The following is a 25,106-nucleotide window of genomic DNA, read 5'->3' as shown; positions in this document are numbered from 1 at the left end:
TGGATATGACAATTATTGTCAGCTTATTTATCAAGGTAGGTAAAGACCCCTGAGACTCAGCTGAATTAAAGGAAGAAGACAGAGCAACATAGTCAAATGTAACTTTTGAATCATAAAGCTCTGGAATGTATGATTTAATTGCTTGGGAAATAGAAGGGTCGTCTTTGAGCAGCTGTCCACTGGGAGAGATAATAGCATCCATATTGGAGATACCGGTCTACATTGATACTAGCAGGGTTAATGTTTTTGAGCTAAAAAAAAGCTTTGGTCATAGAGATGGATCAATACAACTGTTGGGCATCATCCCAAGTTCTATGATTTTCCAGACTAGGGTCATTAAATATTTATTTTACTCTCCAGGGAACTAAGTGCATATACAGATCTCCGATTGGTAGCCCAGCTGTCCCCTAAAAAAACCCTATATGCAAGCACAGAGCCCCCTGCCTGTCTCTAACTGTGTGATATGTCACTATTATGAATGAACAATCACTGCTCCTTGTTCATTTGTAATAGTAAAATATCCTTCAAAGCTTTGGCTCTGTGTAAAGTATCTGCAATGTGTGTGTACAACCAGCTGCAGATACATTACACAGAGCCGCAAGTCTCAATGATCTTTTACTATTATGAAGGAGCTATCAGTGCTACACATTCATTCATAAAAGAGTTGTGGTTCTCTGCGTGTCTATTAGGGTTGCTTGTACAAATGCACAGTCCAGCCAACGGATGACAGAGTGCTACAGCACTGTGTGAGTTTTTGCTATTTATGAATACGTGATTGGCAATAACAAGCAGGTGCCATGTATAACACAGCTTGACATAGCTGATTGCTCATTCACAACACTCAAAGCTCACACAACACTGCAGTGCTGTGCGATACATCAGCTGGGCTGTGGATGTGTACAGCTGCTGATAGAGACATAGCACTTCTGGCTGTGTGATCTGCTTATGTGAATGGCAGTGCTGGTCTTAAGAGTGGCCCCTGCTGCCAGAGACCAGAGCTGTCAATTTAAAATTTCTCACCTTCCTAGCAGCACTGTCGGACAGGTAAGGGGGTTGGGTGTAGACCTGTCAGACCACGCTGCTTAGAAACGAAGGAACAAAATTTGAACGGGACCAAGTGCTATATTCATTCGGTCCACTAGGTAGTTAAAAGATAAAAATATTTAATAGTATCTTAAGAAACACTGCAAGTACAGAAAAAAAAAATCATGTTGATCTCCTAGAAACCCATTTAAAGCGGAGTTCCACCCAAAAGTGGAACTTATGCTTGTTGTACTCCTTCCGCCCTCCGGTGCCACATTTGGCACCTTTCGGGGGGGAGGGGAGACAGGACCTGTCTTTCACAGGTATCCTGTCCCCACTTCTGGGAGCCTCAGCGGTGGGTATTTGCGTCATCGCTGGGGCTCCCTCCTCCTCCCTGCTACTTCCCCGGCCGCTGGCCCAGTAGGAGAGAGGAGCAAAGCCTCGTGCATGCACAGTAGGGTTGCCGGCATGAAGCCGAAAGGCTACACTGCCGGGTTCCCTTACTCACAATGGAGGCGGCATGTACCCGACAGCTGACGGAAGTGTCCAATTATTAAAAGTCAGCAGCTGCAGTATGTGTAGCTGCTGGCTTTTAATTTTTGCAGCGGTGGGCAGACCTCCGCTTTAATTCCTAACTTTGTGTTTAAACTAAACACATAATATTTGAGTTGCTGATGGGCACATTTTCTTATAAGGGGCACACTGATGGGCACATTTTCTCTTAAGGGCACACTTAATGTAAGGTTCACTCTGAAGGGCACAACAAAATGTGTCCAGAGTGCTCCTTAACATAAAATAAGGGGCATTCTGATGGGCACATTGTAGGTTAAGGTTCACTCTGATGGGCACATTTATGCTAAGGGACACTCTGATGGGTATATGTAATGTTAAGGGGCATACTGATGGCCACATTTTATGTTAAGGGGGCACTCTGATGGGGACACCTGATGTAAGGTGGCACTGTGATGAGTACACCTGATGTAAAGGGGCACTCTGATGGGCACACCTGATGTGATGGAGACACCTGATGTAAAGGAGCACTCTGATGATGGCACCCAATGTAAGGGGCACTCTGATGGGGACAAATGGTGTAAGAGGGCACACTGATGGGAGACATCAGATGTAAGGGGGCCTTCTGATGAAGAAACCTGATTAAAGAGGGCACGCCGACAGGAATACCCGATGTAAAGTGGCACTCTTATGGGGACACCTGATATAAGAAGATACTCTGATGGAGGCAACTGATTAATTGGGGTAGTCGGATGGGGCCACCCAATGTAAAAAATTACTCTGGTAGGGGCACCTGATGTAAAGGGGGACACTATAGGGGACATTTACATTTACTGAGTATTACCAGAGTGTGTGGAGGAAACAGTAAGAAAAGTGCCAGAGAGCGTAGCTTGCACCAAAAAAAGGAAAGTAGACACGTACTATCTTTCATGGCACAGACTTGTGATTTGGACTTCGGCCCAGAATCTTTTTAGTTACCGGACCTCCTTGATTTTTAATTCACTACACCTGCTGTATAGAATGTAGTAAGGTAAAAACCCTTCTGACTTTACAACCACTTTAAACTTGAGCTGCGGCACACCAACACCAAGTCAACATACACTATATTGTAAAAGTATTTACACGAACATGAACTTTAATGGCATCCCAGTCTTCGTCCGTAGGGTTCAATATTGAGTTGGCCCACCCTTTACAGCTATAACAGCTTCAACTCTTCTGGGAAGGCTGTCCACAAGGTTTAGGAGTGTGTATGGGAATGTTTGATCATTCTTCCAGAAGTGAGGTGAGGCACTAACGTGGATGAGAAGGTCTGGTTCACAATTTCTGCTCTAATTCATCTCAAAGGTGTTCTATCGGGTTGAGGTCAGGACTCTGTATAGGCCAGTCAAGTTCCTCCACCCCAAAATCCCTCATCCTGTCTTTACAGACCTTGGTTTGTGCACTGGCATGCAGTCATGTTGGAACAGGAAGGGGCCATCCCCAAACTGTTCTCGCAAAGTTGGGAGCATGATATTGTCCAAAATGTCTTGGTATGCTCATGCCTTAAGAGGTCCCTTTACTGGAACTAAAGGACCAAGGCCAACTCCTGAGAAATAACCCCACACCATAATCCCCCCTCCACCAAATGATTTGGACCAGTACACAAAGCAAGGTCATAAAGACATGAATGAGCGAGTTTGGGGTGGAGGAACTTGACTGTCCTGACCTCAACCCGATAGAACACCTTTGGGATAAATTACAACAGAGACTGCAAGCCAGGCCTTCTTGTCCAACACTAGTGCCTGACCTCACAAATGCGCTCCCTGGAAAAATGATCAAACATTCCCATAGACACACTCCTAAACCTTGTGGACAGTCTTCCCAGAAGAGTTGGAGCTATTATAGCTGCAAAGGGTGGGCCAACTCAGTGCTGAACCCTACAGACTAAGACGCCATTAAAGTTCATGTGCATGTAAAGGCAGGCATCCCAATACTTTTGACAAATTAGTGTATCTGCTCTAAAATGGAGAGAATAGAAGAAAGCTACAGGGCACACCGTTATCCATAAAAGCCAGCCAAGGGTGCACTATTATGACAATTCAATAGTAAATTTAGTTCATTACAAACACCTATTCTTGGCTGGTTGTTTTTAACAAAGCATGCTGATTTAGCATAATATGGACACTGCGTGCTATTTTTTTTTTTTTTTTTTTAAAGATATAAAAAAGATAAGTATCAATGGGTCCACAGATTTTATACTGAATTAAGAGATCAGAAATTTGTCACAGAACTTCTTACATATGGATATCTTGCCTTCGCTGAACAGTTTGCATTAAATTATGCTCAGGCCTATAAGCATTGAATGTCTGAAGTCTTTAACCAACATAATTTAGCATGGCATTAACCAATGCCACAACATCTGTGTTGCTTTAATCTTTAGTTTAATAATTTAAAATGTAATGGCTTCTTGCTGCTAAGCCTTCAAGCTGAATTCTCAAATAACACAACTGGGAAAGTAAGGAGGAGAATGCCAGGCTTTTGCTAGAGGAAACAGAACTGTAGCAATTATTTTGGTACTTTAAAGACAGATAAACACATTTGCCCTGCAGATGCCCCTTTAATTTCACTGCCCAGAAAACAGGATGCAGCATTATGAGATTCTGAGGATACGCTCAAAAGCAAATCCTGTGAACAATACAAAAGCTTGATCACTGCTGGCTGACACAAAAGACTACAGGAATATATGACAGTCCAGATGAAAGGGAATGGAATTCTACGAAGGAAAATCTATTCTGTAAGTAGATCATGAAGATGGAAGCTCAGCTTATAAACATAAAAAAATATATATGCAAATAGTGCATCAGCCTAAAATGTATGCATTGCAAATAAGGCTTTTGATCTGGGCAGGATTGTTTATTCCCATGTATACAGTTTTTTTTTCTATTCACATCTAGGCACTGTAGTAACGCATTCTAATCACATTTTTTATGTTACAGTAACAGATGGTAATGTACGATATACATGTGCATTGTCATTTATTCTGAATGGTGTGATGTAAAAAAAAGTGCAGGTGCATTATTTTGTGTGTTAAGGGCTGTTTCAAAGCAAATGGGCGATCATAACGATAATCTCTCTAGACTTGTGGCATATAGTTAAGAAAATTGCTGGATGAGCGTAACCTATTTTTTTTATTTCTCTAATCAAATCATTATGACCTTATGTGCAAGACTATTAATATGCTTCCATAATGTTGCCATATTATCAAAGAAGCATGCTGTATTTCAAAGTAGTTTTGTAGCATCATGAGATATACCATGTTACAGGAAGTGATCCTATTTTAGCAGCTTGTTGCTGAAGTAACAAAGTGATGCACCATCTAATGAAGGGGTAGGCAACCTTTGAGAAGTAGTGAACTACCTGAACATGGAAAAGATCAAAGATCACCAGCACGCGGCACCAATAAAGACAGCATGAAGAAAACTTAGAAATAATAACAATAAAACAAGTGTTTTCATGAAGGCAGTACTGACAGGCTAACGTCTTCTTATTTCTAGGCCTGGCTGGGACTCAATTATGGCCCGGCTGTCTGTTCTAAGTACTGGACTTTCAGACTGGTTTCAGCGTTCTTACTCAACTAAGCTGGGTTTGTGCCTAGCTGAACAATTTTAGTTTCTACTATACTTTTACTATAAGGTATATTTATAAAGCAGTGCACATGACACTCAACAAATATTCACCGCAGGTGTAACTTTCCGGTAGATGTGTTTTTAAATCTGAACTTTAAAGGTTAATTTATAAATTAAAGTGGTTCTAAAAGGCAGAAGTTTTTTTTTTTATCTTAATGCATTCTATGCACTAAGATAAAAAAACCTTCAGTATGCAGCAGCCCCCCTAATACTTACCTGAGCCCTATCTCAATTCAGCGATGTTGCACAAGAGTCTTGGCTGTCCTCAACTCTCTCCTTATTGGCTGAGATACACCAGCGGGCGCCTGCTCCTGTCCAAGTCAGTAAGCCAATGAGGAGAGAGAGGGAGCAGGGCCAAGCCATGGCTCAGTGTCTGAATAGACAGCTGCTTGCTCTGGGGGCAATCGGCAGGAGAGAGGGGCCAGGAGCACTGGCGAGCGACCTGAAAAGAGGAGGATTGGGGCTGCTCTGTGCAAAACCACTGCACAGAGCAGGTAAGTATAACATTTTTTTTTTTGTTTAAAAATAACAAACAAGACTTTAACCACTTTCGGACCGCCCCACCGTCATTATACGTACGTCGAATATCGTTGTTATGGAAGCAGATAGCTGCCATCAGTATTTTTAAAAACGGTGGGCGGTACACTTTCGGATAAAAGCAGTCTCTGCGGCGCATTCACCGCAAGATCACTTTTATCCGTGGCCGGAGAGGTGCCCCCCCCCCCCGCCATGTCCCGGTAAGTCTGGAGCTGTCGGTAGAGGCAGGGACATACATAGTTACATAGTTAGTCAGGTTGAAAAAAGACAAGTCTATCAAGTTCAACCAAAAAAAAAATACAATCCCATATACATAAACCTATACCCACAGTTGATCCAGAGATAGGCAAAAAAACACAGAAAAGCATGCTCCAATTTGCTACAGCAGGGGAAAAAAATCCTTCCTAATCCCCCGAGAGGCAACCGGATTTTCCCTGGAAAGAACCCAGGCCTTTTTTAAAGCAATCGACTGAGCTTGTCTGAACCACCTCTGGAGACAGTGTATTCCACATTTTCACAGCTCTTACTGTAAAGAAACCTTTCCGTATTTGGAGATTAAATCTTTTTTCCTCTAGACGTAAAGAGTGCCCCCTAGTCCTCTGTGATGACCTGAATAACTCAACACCAAGTGTTTTATTTGTACATGTTGATCATATCCCCACTTAATATCCTCTACTCTAGAGGGAATAGATTTAGTTCCTCTAATGTTTCCTCATAGCTGAGCTCCTCCAAGCCTCATATCAGTTTGGTTGCCCTTCTCTGCACTTTCTCCAGTTCCGAGATATCCTTCTTGAGAACTGGTGCCCAAAACTGAACTGCATATTCCAGATGAGGTCTTACTAATGATTTGTACAAGGGCAAAATGATCTCTCTCTCTCTGAAGTCCATACCTCTCCTAATACAAGAAAGGACTTTGCTTGCTTTGGAAACCGCAGCTTGGCATTGCATGCTTTTATTGAGCTTATGATCTACCTAAACCCCCAGATCCTTCTCCACCATCGATTCCCCCAGTTGTACTCCCCCTAGTATGTATGATGCATGCATATTCTTAGCCCCCCAAGTGCATAACTTTAATTTATCAACATTAAACCTCATTTGCCATTTAGTTGCCCAATTAGACAGTGCATTGAGGTTGGCTTGTAAATTGGAGACATCCTGTAAGGATGTTTTTCCAGCGTAGTGTCATCTGCAAAGACAGAAATTTTACTTTTAATCCCAGACCCAATATCATTTATAAAGATATTTAAAAGTAAGGGTCCCAGCACTGAACCTTGGGGTACACCACTGATAACCTTAGACCATTCAGAGTAACAGACATTAACCACTACTCTCTGAATTCTGTCTTTTAGCCAGTTTTCTATCCATTTACAAACTGATATTTCCAAGCCTGTAGGCTTTACCTTACAAATGAGCCGTGTGTGGGAAACTGGGTCAAACGATTTTGCAAAATCCAAGTATACTACATCCACAGCCACCCCTCTGTCCAAGGTTTTACTTACCTCCTCATAAAAATAAATCAGATTTGTTTGACAACTTCTGACTTTCATGAACCCATGCTGTTTGTTGCTTAAAATATTTTTTTCCCAACAAGAACTCGTCTATGTGGTCTTTTATTAAACTCTCCAGTATCTTCCCGACTATAGAAGTTAAACTAACAGGTCTATAGTTACTTGGTAAAGACTTTGATCCCTTTTTAAATATGGGCACCACATTGGCCCTATGCCAATCCAGTGGTACCATTCCAGTTATTGACGAGTCCTTAAAAATTTGAAACAATGGCCTTGAAATGACAGAGCCCAATTCTTTTCGGATCTGGGGGTGGATGCCATCTGGTCCAGGTGCTTTATCCAACTTTAAAAATATTATATATAATATCTAAATATTTCTGGACCATATCACTTTTGAGCCATTGTGGATCATTTGGGGCTGAGTCAATACCACCCTCATTATGGACATGAGCTCCCCCATGCTCCTTTATATACACAGAGCTGAAAAACGTATTTAATAAATTGCCATCTTTGTCCCCAGTTACCCACTCTAGATTATTTTGTAAAGGGTCTACATGCTCAGACCCGACCTTTTTACTAATAATATATTTGAAGGATTTCTTGGGGTTTGTCCTACTATCTTTTGCAATCTGACATTTGTTTTGAATGTTTGCGTCCTTGATTTCCTGTTTACATATTCTGTTATATTCTTTGCAACATATAAAAGGTGATAGCGTTCCTTCGTTTTTATATTTTTTTAAAAGTTCTCTCTTTATTTTATTTATAGCCATTTTAACTTTGGCCGTGATCAGATCCTTTCCCCTCAGGAGGCATGAAGTCAAGTGAAGGAATGATGGCCCCCACTCGACTCAATACCATTGGATGACGGAAGCAACGTTAAACGTCACTTCGTCAAATGGTCTTAGAGGGGAAATTTTTTTTATTGAAAAAAAAAAAAAAAAAAGGACTTTTTTTTATTGCAAGTCTTTTTGACCCCAAAGTCTCACATTAAAGAGGTCTTGTCATGCTTTTTTTTTCTATTACAAGGGATGTTTACATTCCTTGCAATAGGCAGAAAAGTGATCCCAATATTTTTTTTTTTTAAAGGGTCAGTGTAAAAATAAAAACACAAAAATGAAAATAAATAAGAAAATAAAATAAAGATTTTTAAACGCCCCATACCGCTGTGCTCGTGCACAGAAGCGAACGCATATGTAAACATGCTCAAACTACACATGTGAGGTATCGCCGCAATCGTTAGAGCGTGAGCAATAATTCTAACAAAAGATCTCCTCTGTAACTCAAAACTGGTAACCTGTATAAATTCTTAAACTTCGCCTATGGAGATTTTTAAGTGTCAAAGTTTGTTGCCATTCCACGAGCGGTCGCAATTTTGAAGCATGACATGTTGGGCATCAATTTACTCGGCGCAATATTATGTTTCACAAAATAAAAAAATTAAAAATTGGGCTAACTTTACTGTTTTCTTATTTAATTCAAAAAAGTTTTTTTTTTTTTTTAAAGTGTATTTTTTTAAAAAAGTGGTTAATATGCCTTTAAGAAAAGGTTTGTTTTGTGTAGGTGAGACAAAAAAAAAAAAGGAGCAAGACTGAACCCTTTCCTTGTTACCCTGGGAGATGGTGCTCCTTTCCACTCTCTGACACCTTGTGGTGGGATGTCGGGGGGGGGGAGGGAGCTGGGATTTAAATTACAGTGATTCACCTGCACTGAATGCACGGCTTCTAAATATGCCCCATAAAGCTTTAAAATCATTGTATAATGCTTTGGGTTATAAAATATGTTTCTGTGCGTTTTGAATTTTTTGTGTGCGTTTTCCAGGGTGAGAGATCTTCTCTGTGCAACTCCATGCATTAAAACAGATGTATAGTGAATTATACAATGGATAATTACATGAGCTACTTACTATTCATTTTTGCAGAAGATTAATTTTTCTGGAATCGGAAGAAAACTACAGCAAGAAGGATTTTTTTTACACTTTATACTAAAAGTAAAAACTGTATTACTGAAATAAAAGCTACAAATAAATTAAATGAAATAAAAAGTCTCTGTGAGCTGTGTGTGCAGTTTTAAAATCAGCTTAAAACGCAGAACTGTAAATAGGCCCACAAAGTCTGGGCAACTTGAGGGTCTTCATGTGTGAAAGTACATTACATATCTATAAAAATAACACCAACTTTTTAGGACCCATTAACTGGCAATGCCTCTTAATTGGCACCACCATGTATTTTCTTTTTATGGTTTTTATGCTACCATAGCCTTTATACCTTTCCATCTGCCACAGCACTACACTCAGGTCTGTTTAGAACCAACAAGCCCTCCTTCATAATATGAGTGAGACCTGCCTTGCTTGCTATGACACTATTCAATCATAACCACCCAAACCAGTCACATTCTGGAACAGCAGCAGTTATTGTGTAAAACACTTTGTCCCAGATTCCTGGTAGACTCTTGTACATTTTTAAGCCTCTTCTTGTGATCTGAGCAGCTTCCCACACTTTGTACCACACCAGAATATTCTAATGGGGAGCTGAATAGGAATAGTACAAGTACTGGTACATTAATCACACGCCTCAGTTAATACGCTTCTTACACAATTCATCAATACATTCCAGAGCCTTGTGCAGGTCATGCATGTGATCCATTATGTCTTGTGCACTTCTGGTAGTTCTCTGCAGGGCTGGGAACTTACATAAACATGGCATTGTAGGTTTTTCTTTGAATACTTTTATAAATCACTGCAAAACAAAAAAAATGTGTCTATGGTACGTAAACTAATCTTTTCTGAAAGTTTCTTGATTGAAGGAATAAACATATTCAAAAGTCAAATCCTATTTAAAATTGGAGATGAAGACTAATTGCAAAAAAGACCAAAAACTTTTTGCTAGCAGTTATAATGGTCAGTCACTACCTATAAAATAATTTATTATACTATAAGGCCAGGACTTAGTTCTGCAGGGTACTTCACAGGATATGGTTGCTTTAACCTAAAGTCTGGGATTTATATTCTCTAAGATTACAACAATTTCTCTAGATAAATAGGTGTGAAGACTGAGGAGCTCTTTCATACCAAGATGAGAAAGTCCATTTCCAGCACAAGAAAAAATAGTATGCAGCATTTTTACATATGAATAATAGGTTCCAAATACATTAAACTGAAATAAAGCAAGTTTTGGGAGTTATAGGATCCAAATTTGGTCCACTTACTTTTGGGATGCCCTCTGGAGCTCACTTTTTTGGAAGCATCCAGTAAAACGCTATTATGTATTTTATGGCTGTCACTTATGTATTCCACCAATGCACACTACCTTTGGTCCATTCTGAGTCACACTATCTCAAGTACACTGTGGAGATAGTCACTGGCAGAGATTTCTAGATGCCCTGGTAACTCTACCTATCAAGAGTCAAGAGGAGATGTAGGCTGGATCATTGCTGATATGTTGGTTTGAAGAGGACGCGATTCATCCTGTTAAAGTCATGCACATATGTTTGACATTATAACTTAAAAAAGGTTCATATTCCACTGTTGAAGCCCATGGGTCAAAAAGACATGTGGTTTTTAAAGTGTGGTTTGAGCATGGTAGAAAATGTACTAGTAGTGTATGTATGTAATAGTGTAATGTACGAGTCCTATCATTGCATTCTGTGAAGAGTGCACCCAAACTGTTATATGAGTATGCTCTACCACAGTGCAATACATATACAATACATATAGAGGCAGATTTTCTAAATGTACCACTGGCTATAATTGTATAGAACAGGACTTATGGTATGCAGGGGCAGTAGCCCACACTGCATGTGAATAAAGTTCTACTGAATTCTAAGAAAATATATAGTGCATTGTATATATTTGTAAAGCTTAGCTCAACTTCTTTTTTAAAATTAATCTTTTTAGGATTCCTGTTATACAAAACAAAAAAAACAAAAAAAAAAAATGAAAAAGGTTTGCTAATGCACTACTTACATGCTCCAGTGCTACTGTCTTCATTCTCTTTTGCCAGTGGTCACTGCCCCCATCTCCAAGACTCAGCCTGGGCTCACAAGTCACAACGCTGTTTTGTGCAGCACTGAGGACCACCCATTGCCCAATGCTGGAGAAGAGGAAGAGGACAGTACTAGCCATGTTCCTCCTGGGATTTAAGGGACGTATGCTGCATATTTTTAAAGTTGGGTGCAGAGGGGGTGAGAGAGAGAAAATGACACGAGGGGCAGAAGTTGGACTTTAAGCTATGAGATAAGAAAAATGCTTAAAGTGATACTAAACGTTAATTTTTCATTTTTTTTTGGTTTTAAAATAAAAAAAAAAGAGATATTGCACAAAGCATTCCCATACCACCCTGTAAACCTATGCATTGGTCTTGAAGACATCAGGACAGAAAGTTGGAGGAATGGAGTATCGGGTAAGCAGATCTTTTTTATCTTTCCAGGCCTAAACAAGTTTCCTGGAGTTAAACACCTCTGGGAACATGTCAAATCATCTGCTCCCAAGCAGAAAAAACTTGATCTGCTCCCTTACTAAGGAAAGCTTATATAAAATTCTTTTCCATTGGTACCACACCCTGCAACTCCTCCACATTATTTACCCGACAGCCAATGACAGGTGTTGGCACTGCGAAAAGGAACTGGGATCTCTCCAATACATATACTGGCACTGCCTGCTTATCAAACATTACTGGGAATCAGTTCATTCAAGTATTTGATACATGGATTCTCCTAAATCCTACATGATAGTCTTGCCCCCTGTCTGACTTCTCTAAATATGCCAAAAGATTGCTATCACCCACACTTGCTGCAGCTAGATGTCCAACAGCCCTCAAACAGAAAAAGGTAGAGCCACCGTTTGTCACAGAACTCTACGCCAGAACTAGAAATACTAAAATATATGTGAACTCTTAACTTGTAAAAAAAAAACCTCATTCAGTTTAAAGCGATACTAAAGTCTAGTTTTTTTTTGTCTTTGGAGCCAATGGCTGAGCCAATCAGGAGTGAGCGAGAGCCCTGGACGACCGAGGCACTCATACACATCGCTGGATAGAGATGGGCTCAGGTAATTATTAGGGGGGCTGCTACACACAGAAGGTTTTTTATCTTAATGCATTAAGATATAAAAACCTTCTGCCTTTACAACCACTTCAAAATAGGAATGCAATGCAAAACATTTGTGTATTTGTGTATATAAAAAAACCATTATAAATGCTGGGGGTGGAGACTGCCGGGGGGGGGGGGGGCACGGGGCAGAGAAACAGCAGTACATTAATCTTCCAAGTGATTACCTGTGCAGGGGGGCATGCCAGCACAAGTCTGACTATTGGAGGACAAGCAGTAAACTGACTGCGATGGAGGTGCTACCATGCTTAGTGTAATCGGTTTGAATTAGGAAAGCAGGGGGGCTGGCAGGATCTATAGATATTTTACACAAAGGACGATATACAAATATGTGGAATCTCAATTTACATCTCCATGACACCCTTGAACAGTTCAATTAAATCTGGGAGCGGTGGCATCTCAAGGAAGACCCAACATGATGTGAGCCCTCCTGTGTAATTCTTTACTGAATAGACACTTGTGCTGCATGCCCAGTAAAAAGGACACAGTTAGAATGGTATTTTCCAATTTGTTCTTTCTGCATTTATTCCCCTTTATGCTCTATTCACTTCTTCCTATACATTTACCTTTTCATCAAGCGATATTCTCAGAGTAAATATAAAGGGTGGAGCCCCGATTAATATAACTAGCTCAAGGCCCATGAATTGGCAGTGATTACTGTCCTAGATAGCCCCAAGCAGAGTTATGCAGAAGCCTGCACATTGTAGTAGAGTTTTGTTTGTAGACAACCACCCTAGCAGTGAATTTATTCTTGTGCAAGCAATATTATTTCCAGAATTGTTCATGCAAAAACTAGAACACTATTTAACGAAACTATTGTTTCCTCCTTACCTCTTCTCAATTCAGACTAATTCTTTCTTTTTTGGAGATGCCACCCTAAATAGCAATGTATTGTACATTGCTATAATTATTGTACACTGTGAATTGTCGATGATTATCTTTTTTTCTCTTCATGTTATTGTACTTTGTTTAAATTCAATAAAAAAGATAGTTAGAAAAAAAACGTTTCCTGGAGTTGAGCTTCAACAGATAAGAGAACTTTTGTTTGATAAGCTAAAATATTCTTTATATGACTATAATATATGCGAATATTTACTGAACACAGCAAACTAATTGCCCCCTGGGTCTTACTGAATAGTTGCCAAGTGGTGATCATCTCATTGCTTAAAGCTGAAATTAAAAAAAATATCCATGCAGTGGGGGCTCTCATACTGCAGGGATTTTTGCCTAGGGTAAAAATCCCTTTTATTTACCTTACCTCTCATTCCCCCAACAGCTAGTGATATTTTCTTCCCTCCGACACTCCGGGCAGGCCCTCAAAATCCTTACTTACAATGTAAGTGATGATAACATCAGAGCTACAACCAATAAATAGAGCACTGAAAAGAAGTGGCTTTTGGGGCATTAATTGAATGGAGAGGAGGAAGCCTGCAGGAGTGAGGGATAAAGAAGTAGAAAATGTAATTTACTAGAACACGAAGCAAAAACATTTAGTAGCGCAGGATAGTTTTTCATTTTGTTGGAATTCAGCTTTAAATTTATCTTGTGATAATATTATCACAAGATAAATTTAAAGATGAATTACATTGGGCTGAAATAGAACAGAAGAAACCCAGTGTATAGGCAGCCAGAATGCAAAGATTACCTTCTAAGACAATATTGTAAAATAGCAGTTCCTAACCGGGGTGCCACCTAAGGTTGTCAGGGGTGCCGCGGCATCCTGGTAAAAAAAAGGCATTCAGATCCAACTGAGTTTCCGTTTGGGCTTGTTCCCTGTAGTAATGTGATCTAAGACGTAGACTGGGGTGCCTTGAGACTGAAAATAATTTTCAAGGGTGCCCTGACTGGAAAAAGGTTGACACTGCTGTAAAGATACAGTTCATTCCATGTTGAAAAGAAAAACTACAGGGACACTTCTATCCTATGAAAGGGGTATATTTTTCCTCAGGACAGAACTGTACACTCTATAGATCACACCATAGCTTAAAACTGCAGTGTACTATCTTTCTTCAAACAAAACCAAATTATTAATAAAAAACCAGGAGGAATAAAAGAACATGTTCCCAGGTTTTTTGTTTTTTTTACAAAGAATATCCCATCTTCTGTGGTTTAATGTATGCTGGGTAACCAGTGCTAATTAGTTTCTACTAAGTAAACTGCCATTCACTGTTCACTAGGCTGCCAATTACAAAATCTGAACCACCCACCTCCCTGATTTCCACAAAAGTGGCTTGCTATATGGAAAGAGCCCTCCTGCACTCCTTCAGTGGTAGCCTGTGTTTCTTAAGATACAGGTTTTGGGGCTGATCTGAGGTCTAAAGGGGCAGGTCCTGGGGCTGATCTGAGGTCTTAACGCAGTGTTGTGTCTTGGCCTAGGCCCACAAGGCCCAGGGCAGCACTTTGGGGGGGGGGGGGGTGAGCGAAAAGGCCCTGTGGCAGCTGGTGGCACCTCCCCCCCCAGCTGTTTGCCTGTCGGTCCGGCACATACCCCATCTAGGCGGGTGGCTTGCAGCAGCTCTGTGTCCTCTCCTCCATCGGCGGATTTCAACATGTGGCTTGTCCCCTCCTCCTAGGTATCCAATAGAATCACCTGTCCTTTCAGACAATCGGGTGAAGAGTGTCAAAACCTGCTTCCTGATTGGCCAGGAGGAGGATCAGCATTACAATAACAAATATTCATTCGCTGTTGTAACACACCTGGATGGGCTGTGAGCACATTCTCTGCGTCCCTGAGCCCACCCTGTTTTGAAACCTATTAGAGCTTCTGGCTCTAATCAGTGCTTCAAAAAAAACACCCACACCACATTGGAATCCATCCGGCATCCTGAAAGGGGCCAGACGCATGGATAGGGGGAGGAGGCGATGGATGGAGGGGCGGTGCCCGTGCGCCCTTAATAGACAGGGCGCCCCTTCCCCCGACCTGTCCTCCAGCACACATACAGTCCCCGGCGGCTTGCTGTAGTGCGGCCCAACGGGGGAGCAGCAGTCCATCCCGGGTGCCACACATGGGGGGGGTGTCAACTGCACGGGGTCCTGTCATTGTAATGGAGCCCATTGCGTTGCCCGCAAAATGTTTCCCATCTTCCTGCTCCTCCCCCTCTCCAGCGTGCCTCGGATCTTCTGCCATGTGAAGAAGCCGCCCCGGTGATGCCTGCTGCGGCTCCCTGACCTCCTCTCCAGTGTGCAATCCTGTACATAGCCAGCAGACTGCAGACATGACTCAGGGCAGCAAGAAACAAGGGACTCGAACAGGGAAAAAAAAAGGTCATGTGAGTCTTGCCTGTCACTTCCCATCTCCCTGTGTCTGCTCAGGAACTACACATTCTAGCATGCCCAGCCAGACACAGGCTACAGGGGCATCATGGGACTTGTAGCTGTGGATTGGATGCGGAGTGTAGGAATAAATAGGGGAACAGGGCACATTCCTGCTGACTTGTTGGGGGGACAGGACCAGTAGCTGAGTGTGCGTACCCATCCAATGCTGACTGCTGGAAGTTCTCCTTCATCAGGATTTAATTGCTCCCATCTGATTTCATCCAGGACACAGTATCCTTTTACTAAAGCCCCGTACACACGGGCCGAATGTCGGGAGACATCGGCCAGTTCAATAAAACACGTCCAACATTCGGCCTGTGTATATGTCAGTCTGTCTGTCAGAAGGCAGCTGTTTGGGCGGCTTATGTCTGACGAGCATGCTGGAGAAATTTGCAGTACATGAACTTTCACTGAATGTAGACTGTTTAATGATTTTGCATTGATTTCAGCATATGCAACGTGCTCCATGCTGAAATCAATGCAAACTCATTAAACAGTCCACATTCAGTGAAAATGAATGTACTGCAAAGTGCTCTGTGGTATAATCAATACATCATTAATATACACTAATAAGCTGTGATATTATGAAACTGATGAGGCACTCTTAAGCTGCACTGATATGCTACACTGATAGGCTGCACTGATGGCCCCTGATGAGGCCACACTGATGAGGCTGCATTGATGCCCACTGAGGCGGCACTCTTAAGCTGCGCTGATATGCTACACTGATAGGCTGCACCGATGGCCCCTGATGGGGCTGCACTGATGGTCAGTGATGAGGCTGCACTGATGGTCAATGATGAGGCTGCACTGATGGGTACCGATAGGCTGCACTGATAGGTACTGATATGCTTTATGTTAATATTGTTAAAGTTTTTGTTAATATTTATTTTTAGAACTGAATTCTGCATAAAACATTTAACAGTGTCATTTCATGAGATAATTTACGAGGGCGTGTTTAGAGGTGGGGCAGGGTAGGGGACAGGTGGGGGAAGTGGTGGTGGCTAGTGGCTCAGGACTTGAAATTTTGAGGCCTGCATTGCACATTCACTTTAGCTTTAAAGTAGGCACTTGCTACTCACGTTTAATCTACAGAAAGGAAGAGGTGGAGCCTGAAGAGGAAGGGGTGTGACTTACAGGTGACAGGGCAGGTCTTACACAGGAAGGGGTGTGGCCTTGACAGGAAGTGCTGTGTCATATTTAAATTAAGGGGTTTAGTCTGGCCTAGGGCAACACAAAACCTAAATATCCCACTGTCTTAACGGGCAGGTCCTGGGGCTGACCTGGAACCTGAAGTGCATGCACTTTGTCTGATCTAAAGAGATTTACCAAACGCAGTGATAACATGCTCATGCAGTAGTTTCTGGAGAAAAAAAAAGAAAAACATCCCTCTCTGCCCATGGCAAATGTCCTCCTATACAAAGGCTGAAAGAAGTAAAAGGGAAAGAGAAATAACTGCCGCAAGCAAATACGCAGCTTTTCCTTCAGACACTTCAGTACATGGCTTCCAGTAAGCAAAGCAAGCAACAAGCACACAGTTACCGAAAGTTCAGCTTGTCAGGATCTAGGGTCAAAGAATCCAGGTCCAGATTGTCAGGATCCATTTCCAATCCTAAAAGAGGATAAAAAAAAAAATCGTGAGAACAGATCTAACAAGAGATTTGTGCTTACAGAGACCAAAGAACATCTCTAGCATTGCAAGGATTATCATCATCCAGTATTTACAAGATGCCAGACATTTATATAACTGTGTAGAATATCTCAGCGCTATCTTCTTGGATGCTAAAAATAAATATGAAAGAGTAGAGAAAGCCTTGTTAAAAGATTTATACTGTAAGCTCTAAATTAAGTCTTGGCAAAGCTTAGGGTGGCTCATACTATGACTGGTTCATGAATTTTAAAAAAGGGAAACTATAATAGCTTGTTTTACATTTACAAAAACTTTACATGGACATTTTATGAAAACGTGTATAAAATATTTATTTTACAAATTTTACACATATTGTGTGGCACTTACATGACCCATAGTTTGCAAACCACACTGTGCTTTTTAGGAAAGCCTAGCACTGCTTGTTCACATTTACTGCTTAACTTACATGGTCTCTGTCTGCTAGTGGGAGGTGGGTGCATTAATAATCTTGACTTGACGGTGTGTCTATAAAACGATCTAAGGCCGAAACAACCATTCGATTAATCGACAACTAATCAATTATGAAATTAATCGATTACTGTTTTCATAATCGATTAATCGGCCAGTAACATAATGGGGTAAAAAAACCCATAAAATTAGCCCTTTATTATTAAAAAAAAGAGCAAATAATCGCTACTGTAAATATTACTTTCACTGTTCCACAGTAAAAAAAATTAACCCCTTACAGTAGCGATTTGCTCTTTTTGTACTATAAAGGGTCAATTTTAGTTTTTTTAACCCCATTATTTTACTAAACGTCATAGGCCTGGTTCACACCTATGTGTTTTTTGGCGTTTTTTTGCAGAAACCAACGACAGTTCATTCAACATGGTTTCCTATGGAACATGTTCACATCTATGCTTTTTTTTCAGCTGCTGAGTATTTGGAAAGGGTCAAGGACTTTTTTCAAAGCAAAACAATGCTTTTTTTGGTTCAATATACTTTAATGGAGAAGCTGCAGAAAAGCATGTAGTGTGTTTATGCAGCAATTTGTGTTTTTTTATCTGCCCAACAACAAACTGGGCAAAAAAAAAAAAAAAAAACGCATAGCAAAAAGCACTGCAGAAACAGATCAAAAGCAAACTGCATAGGTGTGCACCGTGCCTTATGCTGGGCCTGGCCACACGGATCAATTTTCAGTTGAGAATATTCATACGAAAAATATTTGTACATTCGCTGAATGAAAGAATGTTTGAAAATTTCACTTGCTTTTAACATTCTGTTTTAAAATGAATGTAATTTCTGAACGAAAACCACATACACCGTCTAAAAATTCCTTTGACCAAGAAGTTTTCTATTTTTTCTAAATTTTCCTGTCACTGTGGTCGAAAACAAACGTCGATTTGACCCCGCTAACGACTAAAAAAATCTAACAATCGTTCTTAAAATTTACATTTTTTTAAGGAAGACATTGTTTTGTGTATGGCCAGCATATAATATATTAAGTTCTGTTTGAAAATTCTTTAAATAAAAAAATTTGATCTCTGAGTCTGATAATATTTACCAGCTTCAACCTCTAATAGTATATACAGTATATCTCTTCTGTCTGTTATTCTCAGAGTTGATTAGAGATTTTGCTCCCTAACCATACAGTTGGTTATTTATATTTACCACTGCATATAGGCATTTAAGAATAAATTGCCTTTTTTTTTTTTAAACTTCACATATCAACTAAATTATACACCACACTTTTTTTAAGGTTATTAACCGATCAAAACAATAAGCGGCCAACTAATCGATTATGAAAATAATCGTTAGTTGCAGCCCTAAAACGATCTGCTATTCAAGTCTATACATAACGCAGACTATTAACAGTAAAGTACCAATTCAGCTTGGTAGAAGACTTCAGAATAGCCTTGAGTGTGGCAAATATGAAGTAGTCATATTCGATATTTCATATTTAACAGAATATAAAGAAGCAATGCTGGATATAAGATATACTGTATATATAATATAAAACAATTTGTGTAAATATACACAGAATATTAAAACAAGTTTCCTAGGATAATGGAAAAGTGCACTGTTCATTCAGAAGCCTGGATATATCACAAAAAAAAATAAATAAATAAATCATTGTCCCACTCATGTAAGAGTGGGATGCTGGTTTCATGCTCATCTTAAAGTGAAGCACTAGCTTTGCTGAGTAAAAAAAATCCTTACCAGACGCAATATACAAATTGCAAGGCTTTTAGCGTATTTTAATATGTTACTACATATTGTTAGGAAATGTATGTAAACCTTAGAAATTGGCTGCTTAATGGGGATGCCTTTATAATTCCTAGTTAAGCAGTCTCCCTGTTACGATAAGGAACCGACCTAGATCTCTTAGGTGTGCAAAAGTTGTACAAATGATCCGACTAAAGGCCATACACACGATAGGACTTTGTACAAACTTTCCCATGGATTTTTGTACAAAGGGCGTCAGCCGTAATCTAATTAAGCATACACACGGCAGGACTTTTTCAGCCAACTTTCACCAAATCACGTGGTTTTCCAGCTCTTTACTGCCACCCTTTGGTCAACTTCTGTATTGTTGTCTGATCTTTTGCATTGGTTCTGAGCATGAGTGTTTGTACTTTGGACTAAAGTCCTATGGACTTGTGTACACACGATAGGATTTTGCACCATAGGACTTTTGTTGCCGGAAAGTTTATCTGTTTGCACAGCCAACATTTGTCCGATGAAAACCAGAAAAGTTTGTCCAATGGAGCGTACACACAGTAGGATGTTGCCTTAAAACAGCTAATTTGCATGTTTGTTGTCAAAAAGTCCTATCGTGTGTATGGGCCTTAAGGATGGAACTCGAATCACAGAAGATGCCACTTTAGAAGGTTTTAACCATCAGCTGTGCAGCTTTGTCAGCTATAAGCTGCTGGATCAGGGACAGGCGAGTATAAAATTGCCATGGGAAGCTGGGGGCAGGAGAATCTACAATGTAACTGAACCAAAAAGGTAGAACAGTAAAAAGTAAATATCCAAATGTAACCATAAGCAGACAGGTTTTGGGGTTGATTTATTAAAGGATTAGATGTTGTTCACTTTTTCTTTTTGAATCTCCCTTGCATGTGACTGAAGTGAACTTTCACTTTGCCAAGACTATTCTTTTAGTAAATAAATCCTACAATCTGATAGAGCTGCACAATTAATCGTTAAAAAATCGTGATCTCGATTCAACCCCACTGAGATCTCTGTTGCAGAGTTTGCCGAATCTTTCATATAACAAGTGGAGAGACTTCTCATCTGCTCACTAAGCTGTCAAAAGAAAACATCCAGGCAGTCTGCCAAGTTTTAAAAAGAAACATTGTATAACTCTTCCTTAGATCAAAGGGAAACTTCTGTGTGTAAAGAAAAAAATCCAGGCAGTCTGCCAAGTTCAACTGTAAATGCAGGAAGTTTACCAATTAAAGTCTAAATCTTTTTCTGACACTTGTTTCTTAACTTAAAATCATTATTTTTTGCTAGAAAATTACTTGGAACCCCAAACATTAGATATATTTTAGCAGAGCCCCTAGGGAATAAAAATGTCAGTTGCTGCAATATTTTATGTCGCACTGTATTTGCCCAGCGGTCTTTCAAACTCAATTTTTTGGGAAAAAATACACTTTAATGAATAAAAAAAACCAAAAAAAAAACGAAACAGTAAAGTTAGCCCAATTTTTTTTTGTTTTAATGTGAAAGATGATGTTACGCCACGAGAATCATGATCTATCTTCTAAGCAAAAAAATTGTGATTCTCATTTTAGCCAGAATCGTGCAGCTCTACAATATGAACATTTTTACATACCATAAGATGTTTTCTGCCTAATCTGAATTGCATTTCCTAAGATAACACTTGCAGTGCCTGCCTCGGGTGATGCATGTAGGGGGGCGCCGCCAGGGGTTCCGCCCCCACCTGCTCTGGGAGCCGCTTCTCTCAGGGTGTCACTGCTCCCCGATCAAGTGTAATGGAATGGACAGGCAGTTCTCCCTCCTAGGGACAGCCTGTGTCTTTTCTGCTGAGGCATCCCAGAGAAGGGGAGGCCTCAAAGAAGGCCCTGGACTGGATGGGGGGTGCAGAGAAGGCCCTGACTTGGGGGGGGGGGGGGGGGACGCAGAAGAGCCCCTGGACTTGGGGCATACAGAGGAGGTCCTGGGCTGGGGAAGCGCAGAGGAGGTGCTGGAGTGGGGTGGTGCACCGGAGGCCCTGGACTAGGAGGGGAGTACACCGGAGGCCCTGGACTAGGAGGGGAGTACACCGGAGGCCCTGGACTAGGAGGGGAGTACACCGGAGGCCCTGGACTAGGAGGGGAGTACACCGGAGGCCCTGGACTAGGAGGGGAGTACACCGGAGGCCCTGGACTAGGAGGGGAGTACACCGGAGGCCCTGGACTAGGAGGGGAGTACACCGGAGGCCCTGGACTAGGAGGGGAGTATACCGGAGGCCCTGGACTAAGAGGGGAGTACACCGGAGGCCCTGGACTAAGAGGGGAGTACACCGGAGGCCCTGGACTAAGAGGGGAGTACACCGGAGGCCCTGGACTAGGAGGGGAGTATACCAGAGGCCCTGGACTTGAAAAGTGGGGTTGATAAAGGACCTGGATTCGGAGAGCAGGGTGCAGAGGAGGCCATTGAAATGGTGGTTGATGTGGCAAAGGCCCCTAAATGGGGGGGGTACAAGGGAGATACTGGACTAGGTGAAGGTTTGCCTGGAGGTCCCAGATTAGGAGAGTGGGTGTCTGGAGGTCCTGGACTAAGGAAGCAGGTGTCTGGAGGCCCTGGACTATTCAAGGTGGATCCTGGAGGCCCTCTGGACTAGGAAAGAGGTTGCCTGAATGACCTTCCAACTTTAGGGAGAAAGACCCTGGATCTAAAGCCTGGACTGAGAAAGAGCCTGCCTGGGCCCTGGAGTGTGTGTTCACAAAATAAACGGGGACATTTATCAATTGTCGCAAGTAATGCCAAAGAGGGGCAGACAGGTTGTGTGATAGATTTATTAAAAGGAGAAGTACAGCCAAAGCCTGTTTGCTTGCACTTCTCCTGTTGATCACAGAAGTGCAGATTGCTTTGCACTCCTGTGACCCATTTTCAGCTGACAGCGGGCTAAGGCTGATGTCACAGAGTCGGTCCAGGCTGGGGAAAGATATGGTTGGGATCCACTCACATGCCTGGACCGGCACCCAGCTAAGCTTCTGGCCACCCCCGCCCCCCTCCACAGCCCAGTGTTTCAGTGAGCACTGGGGGGGGGGGGGTCCAAAGCACAGAGCCAGAAACTGACAGCCACCAGCTCTCTGATCAGGGAGCACTGAGAACTGAGTGATCGACTGTTTGATTACTCGGTTCTCAGCCTTAGAGCCGGTGGCAGACAGATGCAGCATCTACCTAGGTAAGTATGATTCATAAATAAAATTCCCATACTTCTCTTTTAATTACCCGATATTTCCTCTTTCCTGCTATTCAGTCCACATGAAGACACTTAGGCCTCACTCACATGGAGCATATGCATTCATGCCCAGTATGATGGCCGTGTACAGCGTGGGGATGCATGGTGTCCTGTGCTGTCCAGTCAAAGTCAATTGGGACACAGAAGCTGCATTGATATAGTCGAATGTCAAAATTTTACATGCAGACAGGAAGGGATGCATGTATCCAAACGCAGAGTGTTTGCATTCGGATCTGTGCACCCACTACTATAGGTGAATCTTTTTGGTGGATGCAGATGCAGCAAAAAGTGGCTCAGCATATAGGACCTGTCTCAGCGCCTGTATGAATGAGCCACTAGGGGAATTTATCAAACCTAGAGCAGACAGCAGTCCCCTGGGACTACCGCATCTATATAATTTTTATTATCATCTGATTGACAGGTACATATATATTATTTTGGTCCACAGTTATACCCTGTTTTTTTCCATGTATCTATTACTAAATTAGGTTTTTGATTTTTTTTGATTGTTTAGCTGGCGGCCATTTACTTTGATATATCATTAACACCAGTCTTTTACATCTATATTGGGAACATACATCTTGTACTTTGGTGGCTGATGCCAACCTTCCTGCAAGTTAACAATATGGATGTGTATTCCCCACGCTTGGGCGCATGTGTCATTTATCTTCATCTGGTGTATGATGTTGCTATCTGTTTTTATATAGATTCTCGTGGCGATCCAAGGCAGACAAATAATAGAACATTTGAATACAGCCCCACCCAAAACTAGCACAGCAAACAGTACACAACACAATGAGACAGCACACATATATACACACACATATACAGCATTGAGTCTCTGACTAGCACAGATCATAGTGGGGTTCTCATTCACCCTGTGCCCCTATTAGTGACTCCCATCACAATGGCATATCCAGGGTCCCCAGAGTCTGTGTGTCTTGGGGGACATGGACCTAAATGTAAAGTAACGCCACCTCCAGGGTCCCCAGGCATATAGCTCACAAAGAGCACCGTCCCCCCAAATGCCGGGGCCCATAATCAGTTTGCAGGAGGCTAGCATTCAGTCCCCTCCAAAAGCCTCTTTTCCGGCTAGGTCTGTCACATTCATCTTATTGGATTAGTAGTCAGTGCCAACACAATGATCACCGCAATCTTCCTGGCCCTTTGACGAGTGGCTTCTATCCTTCACACTGCTGCCATTCAAAAAATGCCTTGTAATTTTTTCAATGCATGTGTAGCAGCACTGACTATAGTGATTGTCTGCTTCCCCAGAGGCCCCTTATGTAGAGATATGCATAGTTATGCTGGCCATACACACACAGAATTTCGGCCATTTGCAGACTGAAAGATTATTGGTAGGTCAAAAGCGAATTGGCCACTAACTGACAGAATAAACTTGTTTTCATGATCGTTTCCATTATCATAGTGATCAATGGCTAACAATAAAAACATATATAAAATTATACAAGACAGAATATTCTTTTCGATTACAACATAGACATATACATTTTGGCCAAAACCGGAAGTGATGTTTTTTCATCTGTGGAGCTGATTCTCATGAATATTGATGTACCCCCTATATATATATATCTCGGTGGCTACAGTGGGGGGAAACCCCCCCAGACGACGTCTATGAAGACGAAACGCGTCGGGTAGGACCCCACTGTCGCCACTTTTCTACAGCGCTGTTTTTATACAGATCTACATGTGAGTGTATATCTACATTTTAAATAAATTCCATTTTTTTATACGGATTCACATTATGTGGCCATTCCTTCTTTTTCTCTATTTGTTACCATCATCTTTTGGCTCCTAAACATTGCCTCGAGGGATACAACGTGTGGGTTGCTCCGGTTTGAGGGATACAGCAACTTGTGGGACCATCTACATCTGTGGGACCATCCACACCCTTCTGGATTCTGGCATCGCATTGAGGGATACAGCAATTTGTGGGACCATTCACAAACACCACTTCTCCGGGCCACTTGCAGCCACTCACCACCCAAGCCTTATCCGACCCAACTCGGCGTATGCCCCTTTGGGTCCATGCCATCTGGTAAGCCTTTTCATCTCTCGGTGGGGGTGTGTCTGTCTTCATCTTGGATGTCATATATCCCCGCTTGAAGTGTTTTAGTTCCTGAAGACTACCCATTGTTATATATACGGATGACCCTTCCCTATTATATACTTTTGGAACTGTTGGTTTAACGGCTTTCATATTGGACGTTTTCTAATTTTACAGCGCTAAACTTATTGCATTCTCCTTTTATTCAACATCTTGTTGATTGTGTTAGCTGCTCTCCTCTTTTTTGTGCAGCGCAGAATTATTTTGT

General features: G+C 41.6%; 1 protein-coding gene across 2 annotated transcripts in view; it reads right to left on the bottom strand.

Moving 5' to 3' along the window:
* INPP5K (inositol polyphosphate-5-phosphatase K) overlaps nucleotides 1-25,106 on the bottom strand; it is a 104,657-nt gene that overhangs the window by 55,694 nt on the left and 23,857 nt on the right. For both annotated transcript variants that reach the window (XM_073616639.1, XM_073616640.1), the window contains exon 2: nucleotides 17,204-17,273. In XM_073616639.1, the coding sequence (XP_073472740.1) occupies nucleotides 17,204-17,265 (62 nt within the window). In that variant the 5' untranslated portion in view covers nucleotides 17,266-17,273. The remainder of the gene's footprint in view (nucleotides 1-17,203; nucleotides 17,274-25,106) is intronic.

The sequence above is a fragment of the Aquarana catesbeiana genome, linkage group LG02 (genome assembly GCF_042186555.1).
Source record: "Aquarana catesbeiana isolate 2022-GZ linkage group LG02, ASM4218655v1, whole genome shotgun sequence".
Taxonomy (NCBI): Eukaryota; Metazoa; Chordata; class Amphibia; order Anura; family Ranidae; genus Aquarana; species Aquarana catesbeiana.
This window is presented reverse-complemented; position numbering and strand designations above follow the sequence as displayed.